The sequence below is a fragment of the Chaetura pelagica genome, unplaced genomic scaffold (genome assembly GCF_000747805.2).
Source record: "Chaetura pelagica isolate M959 unplaced genomic scaffold, ChaPel_1.0 scaffold55, whole genome shotgun sequence".
In the NCBI taxonomy this organism is placed as follows: Eukaryota; Metazoa; Chordata; class Aves; order Apodiformes; family Apodidae; genus Chaetura; species Chaetura pelagica.
The window spans coordinates 2,692,457-2,704,820 of NW_009953571.1; the positions used below are offsets into that span (position 1 = coordinate 2,692,457).

The 12,364-nt window shown below is 37.3% G+C and overlaps 1 protein-coding gene across 1 annotated transcript in view; it reads right to left on the reverse strand.

The window, feature by feature from the left end:
• The window catches only part of PTPMT1 (protein tyrosine phosphatase, mitochondrial 1), an 8,756-nt gene extending 4,220 nt beyond the window's left edge, over positions 1-4,536 (reverse strand). The window contains exons 1-2 of the mRNA XM_009999589.1: positions 4,484-4,536; positions 3,267-3,354 (exon numbers count right to left, since the gene is read on the reverse strand). Of these exons, the coding sequence (XP_009997891.1) occupies positions 3,267-3,354; positions 4,484-4,536 (141 nt within the window). The remainder of the gene's footprint in view (positions 1-3,266; positions 3,355-4,483) is intronic.
• Between the last annotated feature and the right edge of the window lie 7,828 nt (positions 4,537-12,364).

Below are 12,364 nucleotides of genomic sequence, written 5' to 3' on the forward strand. Positions count from 1 at the left end.
AGGTGGGTGGGGTGAGGCAGGGGGCTGTTTTGGATTAGCGAAATAGGTGCTGGTGTACGGGGGGTTGGGGGTGGGTGGTGGCAGGTCGCGTGTGCGGGGCGCACGGGAAGGGAATGGGAGCTCAGCACAGCGTGAGGATTTGCAGCCTCACGTGTGAGACGGAGCGGTGGACGCTACTGGGAAGAAGTAACGAGGAATAAAAGCAAACAGGAGAGACTGAACACAAAATGAATTATAAAAGCGTGAAGAAGCAGTAGAGGCTGATAACAGCATGAGATTTTTATAGGAGTATTCATGAGTAGGGAAGTTGAGAGCCAGCATTACAAGAAAGTGTTTCATTCCTTTAAATTCCTTTCATTCTTTTAAATCCCTGAAGAATTGTGTCCCAGACGTTTTCACCTTTAAAGCACAGGTATTCTTTTCTGCCTGAAGTTGTCGAGGAGCATTTTTGAGATGTTCCAGCTCTTTTGTATTGTACTGCTCGACTGTAGTCATTGGATGTGTTTTATGGGAAGCTCACTTGATTTAGAAAAGCGTTTGGTGGGGATTTACATCTTGAAATATGCTTTCCTTCGGGTCTACAGGAATTTTGGCTGAGTATCTTGAGTTTATTTATTTGTTTGTCCATCTGTCCTTCCAGTCTTAACCTTTGAACTGACAATCCCAATCATTGCTAAATATTCTCCTGGTGTCTTTAGCCCTCTTCTCTGTTCTTGGGAGCTTAGCATAAGTGAGATACTGTACTTCCTAGAGTCGTGTCTGGACCCAAGTCTTTAAGAGGTAGCTTTGTGGAAATACTACTGTTGTGGTAGGTGTTTAAAAACACTCCTTAGGTCTTTACGCTGTGTTAGGAAATGTTATGGTGTTCTTTTACTGTTCTCTTGCAGCCTGTCCTCACTTTCAAAGTTATTGCTGATCTTTATTCTGGGAAAGTATATGCTGTTTTGTAGAGTGGGTTCACCCTTTCTGCATGATCACTCCTGAGTGTCTGTGTTTTTCCTTTCCGCATCAAAGTTTCTGATACATGAGAACAAAATCAGTCCCAGACCCTAACTCCTTAGTTATATATCTGCTTCTTTTTTGTATATGAAAGCAATTAATAGATGCAGGCTTAGGAAATTGTGTTTACATGTGAACAAAAGCAGGAGCACAGCATTTGTAGGAAATTATATGGTTGAAAAGTGACTGTCATAAAATCATGAACACTAAAACGTGAAGATTTATGTGTTAGGTAGTTCAGTTTTGAAAGTATATGGCTTATACAATGAGAAGAACTTCCCTGTCTTTCATAATGGGAGATATGGTAAAGAAGTCCACAGTAGTACTGTGTACATATTGCTGTATCCACCTTTTGCTAGTCTTTCAAAACTAGATGCATTTGCAAGATTGCCATTACATGATGGGGAGAAAGTGTGTTTAACTTCTATTTCTTCTATCAGTAAGGATTCTGAAAACACATTGCCTGGCATTACCTCTCTGAAGGGAAGAGCAAGAAAGGTGACAGTATCATAGATGTGCAAAAATTGTGTGTCTCATCAATAATAAATCCATAATTTGCAAGGTCCCTTGCAAGTAGCCTTTCTGTTAATTGAAGGATCACTGAATGAAACTAATTGTGGCTCTTGGATGTAAGAGAAGTATTTATAATATTGTGTAACTTTTCTTTTGAAATTGCCGCAAATGCTGTTATGCTGAATTAGTTAAATTTTGTGAAAGACAGATGTTTATGTGGTTCTTAAATATTTTAAACTTGCAATGAGTTAATGAAAATAGTGCCTGTTCTAGCTGAACTTAGTAAGAAACTTTGTTATGAACATGTTACTTAACTATTTCTTGCATCTTTTTCTGAAATGTTATTACTGATTATCGGTGATTACGTTTCTTAATTTCATTTGTTTATTTTCTGGGTTTTCTGCTGCAAATCTCTTTAGCAGACTTGCTCTAATTTTTTTCTTTAGTGCTTTTTTTTAGGCTAGGTGGAAAATTATGCAAATTCTCTTTTTTTTTTTTAGATTTCCTGATTATTAGTGTCTAACTCTATTATCTGAGAAGAACCCACTGTTCTGACTTTTGAAATAAGAGTCTTGCTACTGGAACAGAACCAATAGTCCAACAGGTGTATGTTTCTGTTTTTTGTTTATCAGTGTTGCCATGAATGTCTTGACAGTTTTAGTTCAGTTTAAGCGTGTTCAGTATTGCTCCTTGTCCTTTAGTTTGCTATTTCCCCAGGCTACTTGCAGAGTTATTCAGGGACTTCAGGCAAGAAAGTAGCGTTTTTATCCATCGATCAGTTATTTGGCAGAGGAAAAACCAGTATAAATCAGAGTAAAATGCTTCAGGATGTATTAGAATGGGAATTGCAAATTGAGAAAAGTTATCTAGGTCCTCTAATGGGTATTTCTCTTGAAGCCTGTATTTCACCTTATCTTGAGTTGTGATTCTGTTACAAGTTTTCTGAAGGCAAGAGAGATTATCTTGTTTGGAAAAAAAGTAACTAGTAACTTGTTTGAAAAAAGTAACCTGTAATCTTGTCATTACAGATGCATGTGTTATATGAAAAAATGCAAGATACCACCTTTTCTGCTGTTGCTGTCTACACCTAATTTAGATTGTTCTGCCAGGACACTTTGGTTTTGGGGCATAACAGTGTAAAGAGAGAGCTTTAGCATTCACATTTTCAAGAGGAGATTTCACTAACAGCAACTGAGTGTCATCTTGTTCTCACCTGATGCAAGATTCAAACATGTAAAGCTAAAATACATCTTGGGTCAAAGCAGGAAATTTGGGTAGAGCAAGGGAGAAAATGTAAACTGTGTTAAAGCTCCTATGCAAATTAGTCTGTAAATGCTTTCCTGTAGGGATGAATAGCTCACAAGTCTGAACTGTGGTAGACAGAGCAGGTTTTTTTGTTTGACAGCAAGAAATTAGGGCACAGTCATCATCCCAGGTAACAGTAGACTTCTTTCTAACAGCTTGAGTAGCATAAAACTTCCAGCCATCTTAGTTCTGTGCATTTTAAAAGAAAGGCATTGTTGGTAACTGAATTCAGGATGAGCAGTGAACAACTAGATAGCTGAACAGAAATCTTCAGTACTTTTAAGTTCTCAGTGAAGAATTTCAGTTTAAATGAGGCACTTTGTGGAATAGGTGTATGTGTGTGAAGGCTTTCTGCCAGAAGTAAAATCATTGTCCATAAGCTGTCTTCTCTGTCCCATGTACGCGTGTTACCCTTTTACCTTCAGTATTCTCAGTCTATCATGGTCTACTTTTTTGCTTTGTTTTAAGAAAAGAGATAAGAGGATATGTGTTTGTTGGGTATCCAATGTCAAGCTGGTAGGATATCTGGCGGGTTTTCTGGTTTTTATGGTTGTATGTTGTGTGTTCTCTCAGAACTGAATTCTCTCCTGATTCTCATAAAAGCTCACATGAAGTTCTGTATTGTCTTACATTTTTTTGTACTTGAAATTCATTTGAGTTTTTCTGGACGCTGGCTGTTGGGGTTTTTTTCGCTTCCATCAAAATTGTTCTTTCTGGTAGCTTTCACTTCTATCTGCAGGCTGTGTAGTACTACATCTTTCACCAAAAAAAAGTACTTATCTTCTGTAAAACTTTTTTTTTTTCAAACATCTCTTTGTTTAAAATTCAGGTTTTCACTGAATCCATTAATAATATTTGCTATTTTTCCTCAAACTATGCAGTTCAAAACATATTTCTACATGCACTCTATGCACAAATCCTTCAGAATCTGTTGGAATGGGAACACTCATGTCTGGGTTTTGTTTGTTGCTTTTTTTTTTTTCAAAGAAGAGGAGCTGGTTGTTTATGAAGTCTGTAACTTGAATGAAGTATTTGTCAAACAACACCGAAGACTAAATACAAAATGATAGCATTGTTCTTAATTTACTCTATGTAAAGATTTGCAGGATGGACACCATGCATCTTATTATCTCTGTAAAATCTTACAGTATAGACCTTTGAAAAATTATTCTTCAGAAGGCAATGAAGTTTTGGTCTTTCAGGGAGAGAGAATATCACATCTAGTTCTTGTATTTCCTGTAGGCACAACACAGTGTAAAAGTAGTTATTCTCTCATTTATAGTCTTAGATTCCTAAGCAGAACACCATCTCAAATCTTTCTGCCAACTCACCTGCACCTCCTTGTTATTTGCCTTCCAAAAGTTTCTGGTTTTCCATTTAAAGTTCTAAATTAAAAAATACACATCCTGAGGACAGGTAAGCAAGAATTGAATTTCTTTTGTTCTTTTTTTCTTGCCCATCATTGTGTTATAGCTGTACAGTATCAAGGACAATTTATAAGTAAAATAGTAAAGATTCCTTGCACAGTAGTAAAAGACATTAGAAGTGATACTGCACTTGAAAATGACCAACATGCAAAATTTTTTTTGGGAAAAAAAGGGTTGTGTATTTACTTCTCTAAAGCAGTTTTGATTGCTCATAAATCTGTGCTCATATGCTTGATTACCTATCAAAAGATAAGTAAGAATATTCTGATATTTGTGGAGTTAAGCCACCCATATTACATTTTGGATTGTGCATTCACTATCAGAGACGGGCTGTAAGTGGTACTGTCTGTGTTTCACAGTGTGGAAGCTTCTATGACACTGATTCTCTGATGCAGAAATTTATTTAGGTTTTCTTTTAATTTTAAACAATTTTTCATTTAATTAAAAAATGAGTTTCATAGGTGTTTCATTACTGCTTTCAGGGGAGTAGACAATTTGAAAATATAGAGATTGTTGGTTTAAATACCAGCATTTTTATATCTACTTGCAAGTCACATAAACAAAACAATCTGACTACTGCATTTCTAGTTCTGAATTGGTTACTACATTCCTTATACAGCTGAAAGTTGCAACTTCCACTTACTTGCATGACATTACTTTTCTGGTAACTTCTGTAAGATAGTTTTGTGTCACCACATAAATGTGGGATACACCTAGTATAAGAAATAGGCAACGGCGTAGGCTAATAAATCTCTCTTATGAAAAATTATGCTTTTATATATAAATGAAACAGTTTTCAAGTTTGCAGACTGCCATATCTGTGTATTATAAAAACTATGCCAGTTTTGTGGGGGTTTTTTAACACCTAGGGATTCAGGTTTTCACTTTTTTTTACTTTTTTTCTTTCTTTCTGGGCCAGAACATGAAAAGAGAAGGAATGGGAGAAGATGCTGCATAGAAGTGGGTTTCTTCTGTTTTTAAGAAGAGTGCATAGAGAAAGGTTTAGCTTGTGTTAAAACACTGGTAAAAAGGAATACTAGGAAAGACATGATACAGCAGGTCACCAAAGTAGTTTGTATCAACTAATGGGAAAGATCATGCTTACTGGTTTAGGAAAATACTTTAAAAGGGAGAAGACTTTAACAAGATTAATTTAATTTGGGATGGGGAGGGCAGGTGGAAGGTCAAACCAAGTGCTTGGTATATGGATGTGTGCATCCAAAAGCAAGAAGGAAGACCTGGCCAGTTCAGTAGTTCTTGAAATACTGGTGGATGGGGGGATTCCGTTGAAGGGAGATTTTTTTGGTCTTGTGTCTGAGTTGCTGGTCAGATTCTGTTGGATGAAAAGTGTTGGATGTTTCTGCATTATTAAGGTGGGCTGAAGCAAAGTGAACTTGGACCTCATTTCAAAATTCCTTTAAGTCTGTATACTTTGATTCTTTTTTTCCCCTGGACAGTGTGACAGTGAGTGAGGGTGTGTGTGCATAAAGGAGCTTGTCTTAGCAACGATCTCTCTCAAAGACCATGTATGGGTAAAGCAGTTTGGCTGGTTCAGCTCCCTGCTCCTCCCTCTCAGAGACTTGAGCAGAATCTCTTCTGCTGAAACGGTTGTTCCACTTTCTGCTTTCTATATTTGTACAGCAGCAGCATACTAGCTAGCTAGGTTTGTGTGCATTCAGCATTTGCTGAGCAGAATTGAGAGCCAGGGCTTACGGTCTCTGTTGTTACGTCTGTCTGTCTCTACGTCTCTGGGGAGGACTGGCGTTCCAAGTGAAAGGTGATCTGTTTGTGAATGTTTTATTCCTTTTGTAAAATGCAGTTCAGGGAGTCTAGGGGCAAGGAGTGGAGAAGGAAAGGCAATTACTGTGCAGGATGACTATGTAGTGGATGGCAGTGGCTTCAGAAAGATAGAGTTTTAACCTCCAAAAGAGATGCTGTCTTCTGGAATGAGGATCTTAATGATCCTGCCTGCTTTGGGGAGTGGTTAGCCTGGACCTGTATCTTTCCATAAAAGGTATGTTGTCACTGTCCGCCATGAAGATAAATAAAAACTAGATCCTGTCCTGGGACAACTGAAGGCTCTCTCTCCCCTATATGCAGGGGGGATTAATGAGCTAGACTCTGGCCAGCATAGTTTGGAATAAGGAGTTAGTGCTGAGAGATGGTGTTGTAGGAAATACCTTGTTAGGAAGAGCTGTAAACTTGTACCTAGGACGTCTGTGACTGTGTTTGCATAAACTTTGTATTAAGGCCCTGCACACGTTGGTATGACTTCACAACTGTTTTTCTTAAGTATTAGATCAGGTGAACAAACAGTGCAGAAAGTCTCTTAGTTGCTGACACTGTAGTAAACTGTTGGTATGATGTTATTTGAGTCACAGAAAGGTACTGAAAATAGCGACAGTACCCTTAACATTGGTAATACATGTTTTGTGAAGGAGAAAGAGGGAAATAGATTATAGAGTGCTTTTCCTGTCTTTTAGGGGATGCTGTCCACCCACAAATTCTGCTGCCTTTTGAATATCTATGCAAACAGGCATCAGGCCTTTTGTTTCTGTAAGTTGTGAAACAGAAGGCAGCATCTTGCTAAAATCATTCTAGAGGACCATGTTACATACACTCAGACTGAATTATTTGTCTCTCCTACCACTACAGTGTATTCAGCGTATTTCCTCTTGAGAAAGCTGTGAGCTTGTTGAATTTGGAAGAAGTAAATTTTGCAGGCAAATTGGGGGATGTCAGCAATGTCTGAATCACACTGTGTATGCAGGCAGAAAACTGTGATTGATGTGTGACAGAGGGTCATCTCATTCTTGAACTACTTGAACTCAAGCAACTTTTTTGTGGCTGTTTTTTGATAATTCTTTGCTTAATGGGGACATGCTGTAGTAATTGTTCCATCTTCATCTGGAAAACCTATGGAATATGCTGCTTTTGGGACCTTAAAGCTTCTTGTCTTAAGTGCGCTGAATGTTTCCCAGTTCTTGCATTCTCTTAAAACCCTCTGTCTTTCTTTCTTTCTCTCCACTTCTCCACTTTCTGTCTCCCCAGTTGGCATCCTTTCACTTATACTAGCCAGAGCAAAGTGGCAAAAACATAAGCTAAACTCTTTCTGACTTTCCAATACCAATTAAAAGCAAATCTTGCTACTGTTTGATGCCAGCTATTGTGATTGTACAATTCCTCTACTTTAAAGTGTTTTCTAGTAGCCTACTTAATTTGTGCTTGTAGTCTTTTAGCAGGAGTATGATTGGTCAGTTTCAAAGGCCTCTTGGATGTACATGGTTGTATGTTGAAAAAATACTGTTTGTCCATGCCATGAAAGAGGTCATGATAAATGACAGGAGTGTATGTTCACCAAGGGCATTGAGTAGATGAAAGATAAAGCCAGGCTGTAGAATGGCACTGAGGGATTTAAGTCTTCCCCATTTTGTAAGAATCTTCTTAAAGGCAGTATGTAAGAAAGTGACATTATTCAGAGCTAGCCTAAGCTGTCAGCTGTGTTTCTTGGAAGGCAGATGTTTTGAGCTACCAATGTAGTAGATTTGTCTTGCACCTATTGTCCACAAATACAAAATGGTTAACTCACTAGTCTGCCTATTTGCAGGACTTCAATTGATTCATGTAGCAGCATACAGTGATTTAGATGTAGAAGGACAGGGAATCATATCTGCTGTATATACTTCAAGGGAGAATATCCAGGAATCCATCCTTGATTGCCTGCATTATTACTCTGTTTATAAAAAGGTTTCATCAAGGTTGGAGACATGTCAGAAATTAACTTTTTCTGACATCCCTTGAAGGTCCTGCAATTACACAGAGTAATTTTAAATTGTCTTTTACATTACTGCTTTTATTCTTTATGAAAAGAGTTTATTGTTCTCTTAATGTTAAAATCATGCAGTTGAGTAAAAATTTAGGTTAAGAGTGGAGATGTGGAAAGATGACAGGAATTTGGAATTTATTCCTGTGTTCATTTGAAGTTAGTTGAACTTAAAACTGCTGTTGAAGAATGATTACAGTTATTAAACTCCAGGAAGAATAAATGAAAACTAGAAGTTGAAAATAATTTTTATGTGGTTTTAGAAAGCTGAATCATATAGATTAATCAAGGATAGGGGGTGACATGTCTCTAAATATTGGGGGCAGTCCACTGACAAAGTGGGAGAGTGAAGGTAATTGTATAGAAGATCAAACACATACTTCTTACAAGTACAGTGTTTTCTTAACGGAGGTAGGGGAAGCTTTATTTCTCACTCAGGGCCTTTTAAAAGGATCAATCAGTAGATAATTAATTATGTGAAATTCAGCACCTAAACCCAATGATGTAATCCCATGAGTAATTCAAATGAGCATGTGCCAGTTTTACTCTGAAAGAGACTTGCTCTATCTTTCATGTGTTTTTTCTTTCCTTAGGGCTACCGATCATCTGTGTGGTAGTGCAGTGAACTGGTCTGAGTTTAAACTATTATTTTCCTATTGTTGGTAGATGAAATCACACCTGGGTAATTTCCTTTCTCAGGCTTGTTATACAGAGGTGGGGATGAATAGCTGGTGAGGAAAAAGAGTTGTGCTTCATTCTTTTGGTAAGAGCATCAGCTTAAACTGGATTCCTACAAGTAGGAATATCTTGATCTATTCTATTTCCATCCCCTTTCTATCACATCTTTATGGACAGCTTATATCTACTCTTTTCTAGAAACATACTGCAAAAAAATAAAATAAGAATTGTGTGTTTCAACTGTTGAGGCACATATTGTTAGGTTCTATGTACGGAGGTGCTAAATGTTGTCATAACAGACTTTTTATGAATGCTGTATTTGATACATGCTGAGTTTTCTGCTGCTGTACAGAGAAGCCTGCTCTTTATTTGGGAAGAAACTGGTAAACTTGCCTGATGTCAGGACAGAGAGAAGGTAATGTGCCATGTAGACTGTTACATGTGAGGTTTTGATTTAGGAAGTATAAGGTACCTCCAGAATCTAGATATGAGGTATAGCAGCCCTGAGAATCCAAAAAGATATGTAAGAGAATATTATGTCTGTTTGGAGTCCTCATGTGGCCAAAATTGTATTTATAGCACTAGTTTTTGTCATGAAGCTTCTGGAACTGCCTCCTGCTAGCAGTGGGAACCAGCTGATGCCATACTATGCCTTCCAGGAAAAGTGAATGGAAAGAATTGATGGAGAAGTGTGTTAAGTGAAAAACGTCTGAAAATACATGCATAAAGCTATAAAGCAAGTACTTAAGTCTCTAGTTTTTGGCAAAATAATCCTTCCTACTCTCTTCTACCCCCACCAAGCTGAAGTCTAAGATTGGTGACAGATCTAGCCTTGTACAGCAGGGAGGGTTTCTAAGGCCTTGGGAAGAGAAAGCAAATTTGTGCTGGCATTAGTCAGTGAGCATTAATCACTACAGGCGAGCAGCCTGAAGGGGATGTTTCAGGGTCACAAAATGAGCCATGAGGGTAGTTTGTGGAGTAAAAAGCTGCTCATATCAGGAGTAAAGATGTTCTATTAATTGTCTTTAGATATTTGTAACTACAAATGAAAGTTAGGCTTCTTCAGACAGAGAAAAGTTAACCTTAGGTGTGGCGTTACATTTATGAAGGGCATTCAGACAGAAAGAATGCTTCAAGGTGCTGCGTGTGTTTATGCAGTGATGTTTTTTTTCTGTAGCTAATAGCTTGTAAATTAATTACAGTTGGGGTTTTTTTCTGGTTTTTTATATTATTTACAGTGTTTTGTAAGCTTCAGATAGTATATAGAGATAATGAAGAAGAAGTAAATACTGCAAAAAAGAAACCAAAGTATGTGCAAATGACATTGCAAATGGTAACAAATGAAAAAAACTTCAGAGATTTTAAGTAGAAGCTTAGGAAGAACTGTTTGCAGTGAAATGATTAGATTTTATTGGGTTTTTGAACAAAAGTCAGGACATCCCTAAGTTAACACTCCCACAGCAATGCCAGGGTTTGCCTCTGAAGAAATAGTATGAAATATATTGTAGAGCTTCAGCTCTATACACCCAATATTACATCTCATGAAGTGTTATAGAAAATTATTTGCTGTTTAAAGTGATGTGATTCAATATTCTTAAAAATAGAGTATTGACTCCAGTTCTTTGCACATGTGCATGAGTGTAATTTGAAACATGTATCCATTTACTTCTGCAAAGGATTTGACAGTGTGTCTATTACCAAAAAAAAAAATAAAATTGAGCATATTTTTACTCTTTGGTTTGCAGGCGTGGCAATGGCAGATCCTGCACAGTAGAGTTCATGGCAAGTATTTGTCTAACATAAGCCAAGAAAGAAACACATACAAGCTTAAGGTAAATCAGTCTTTCTTAGTTGTGCTTTGTTGAAATAAAATATAAATGTTTATAATTAAACATTTTATAAATGCAGAATTTCAGGCCTACTCAGAATTTTGTATCTAGATTGATTCTGATCTTTCAAAATTTAGACACCTCAAAATTATTTTCTCATTGAAGCCGTCAGTAGATGCTGGAAGTTATCATATGCTTTGTGTCCTCTTTTAGTGTTTTAATTGTAATAGTACAGAATAGCGATTTCATTTGAGTATCTTTGTGGTAATACCTGCAATACATCTTTCTTCTCTGTTTGGATTTGAATCTGTTACCTTTTGTCCAATCAAAAGAAAGAAGTAAGTAGCATGGTACCATTATAAAAGACTTACTTTAACACGGAGCTGTGTAAGCTCTAAACACTGCACAGGGATGACTTTCCCATCAAGTTTTTTTTATCTTGCCTTTAGTGATAGGTAAATGGAAGGGTTTGAATCTTGTGGCTGAGATAGATTAAGTTGTTAAAGTTCAGCTTAATGGTCCTAGTGGTCAAATTGACAATATGGTTTCTGATCATTGCACCTCAATCTTCTAACCAAAAGAAGACCTAAAACTCTGAGGTCATCCCGTGGTGTGTGCATTATCCATAAAGTGGAACAGGAATGTGTGTTATGTGAATATTTTGAATCCTTATTCAAAAAGTGAATAAAACGTGTAGGTGCATACCGTCTATATTTGCAACTCCTGAGATATTTTAAGAGTCCCTTAATGATTTAATATGGAAGGATGTAGCAAGCTTAAATCTTTTGCTGGTGAGATTCTTTGATTTTTATTAATAGACTGATGTTTTGTGAAAACTTTTTTTATGAAGTTGCTTACTAGGTTTTCAGCTGAAGTGCAGCTGGAACAAGGTGATTATACTCTTTGACTCATATTGAATACATTCTGTCAAGTTTCTGAAAATATCTTTCACAAAGAAAACAGATAAGATGATAATTCTGTACAAATGGAAACTCTTGAGACCACAAAGTGACTTGTCCAGTGCTATTCAGTCACACAGTAATAGAATGCATGTCTTCTAAGCCCCAGTTCCATGTTCTCAACAGTAGACCATACAGTTGTTTTGCATTCTCCAAGTGTGTTTCTTGATGTGTTCATTATGGGTTATGGGTTGGGAATATTTGAGTGGTAATTGCTGAATGGGCATGGAATGGACATTTTAGATATGGTCTACATCACAGATCTTTAAGTATTTTAGGATGTTCTGGTTACAGTAACTTTAAGCATGGCATCCCTTTTTTTTCTTAATCTGCAGCTGTCCTAAAATGTACACCTCATCTACTCATTCTGTTCTTCCTATTACATCTTAAGTTGAGCAAACTTCCATTCTGATAGTTGAACGTACTGTCATGAGTAATTAAACTCGTCTACTTCCTGACTATACAGATTGTCAGCTAACCTGTATGCACGTTATTATTTGTGCTGACGACACTGAGGAAAACATATTTGACAGCTCTGTCTGCAGAAATAAACAGGGCGGGCACAGTGACTCGGAGCTGTTGCCTTGCATTGAGCAAGTAGTTTCCGGTGCTGAGAGGTTTGGGTGGTGTAAACATTGCAGTAGAAGACAGGCATTCCTCAGAAAAGAAAGTGTGGCTGGTTCCTAGGTGAGATTTTGACACTATAGGAATTTCTTGTTCTCGCTGTTCTTTTGCTCTTTCATAAGAAACATTTGCTGGAAATTGATGCTTTGTGTGGGTTGTAGCCTAAGCTGTACATTAATCTGATTTGTATGGGCACCTCTGTTCATA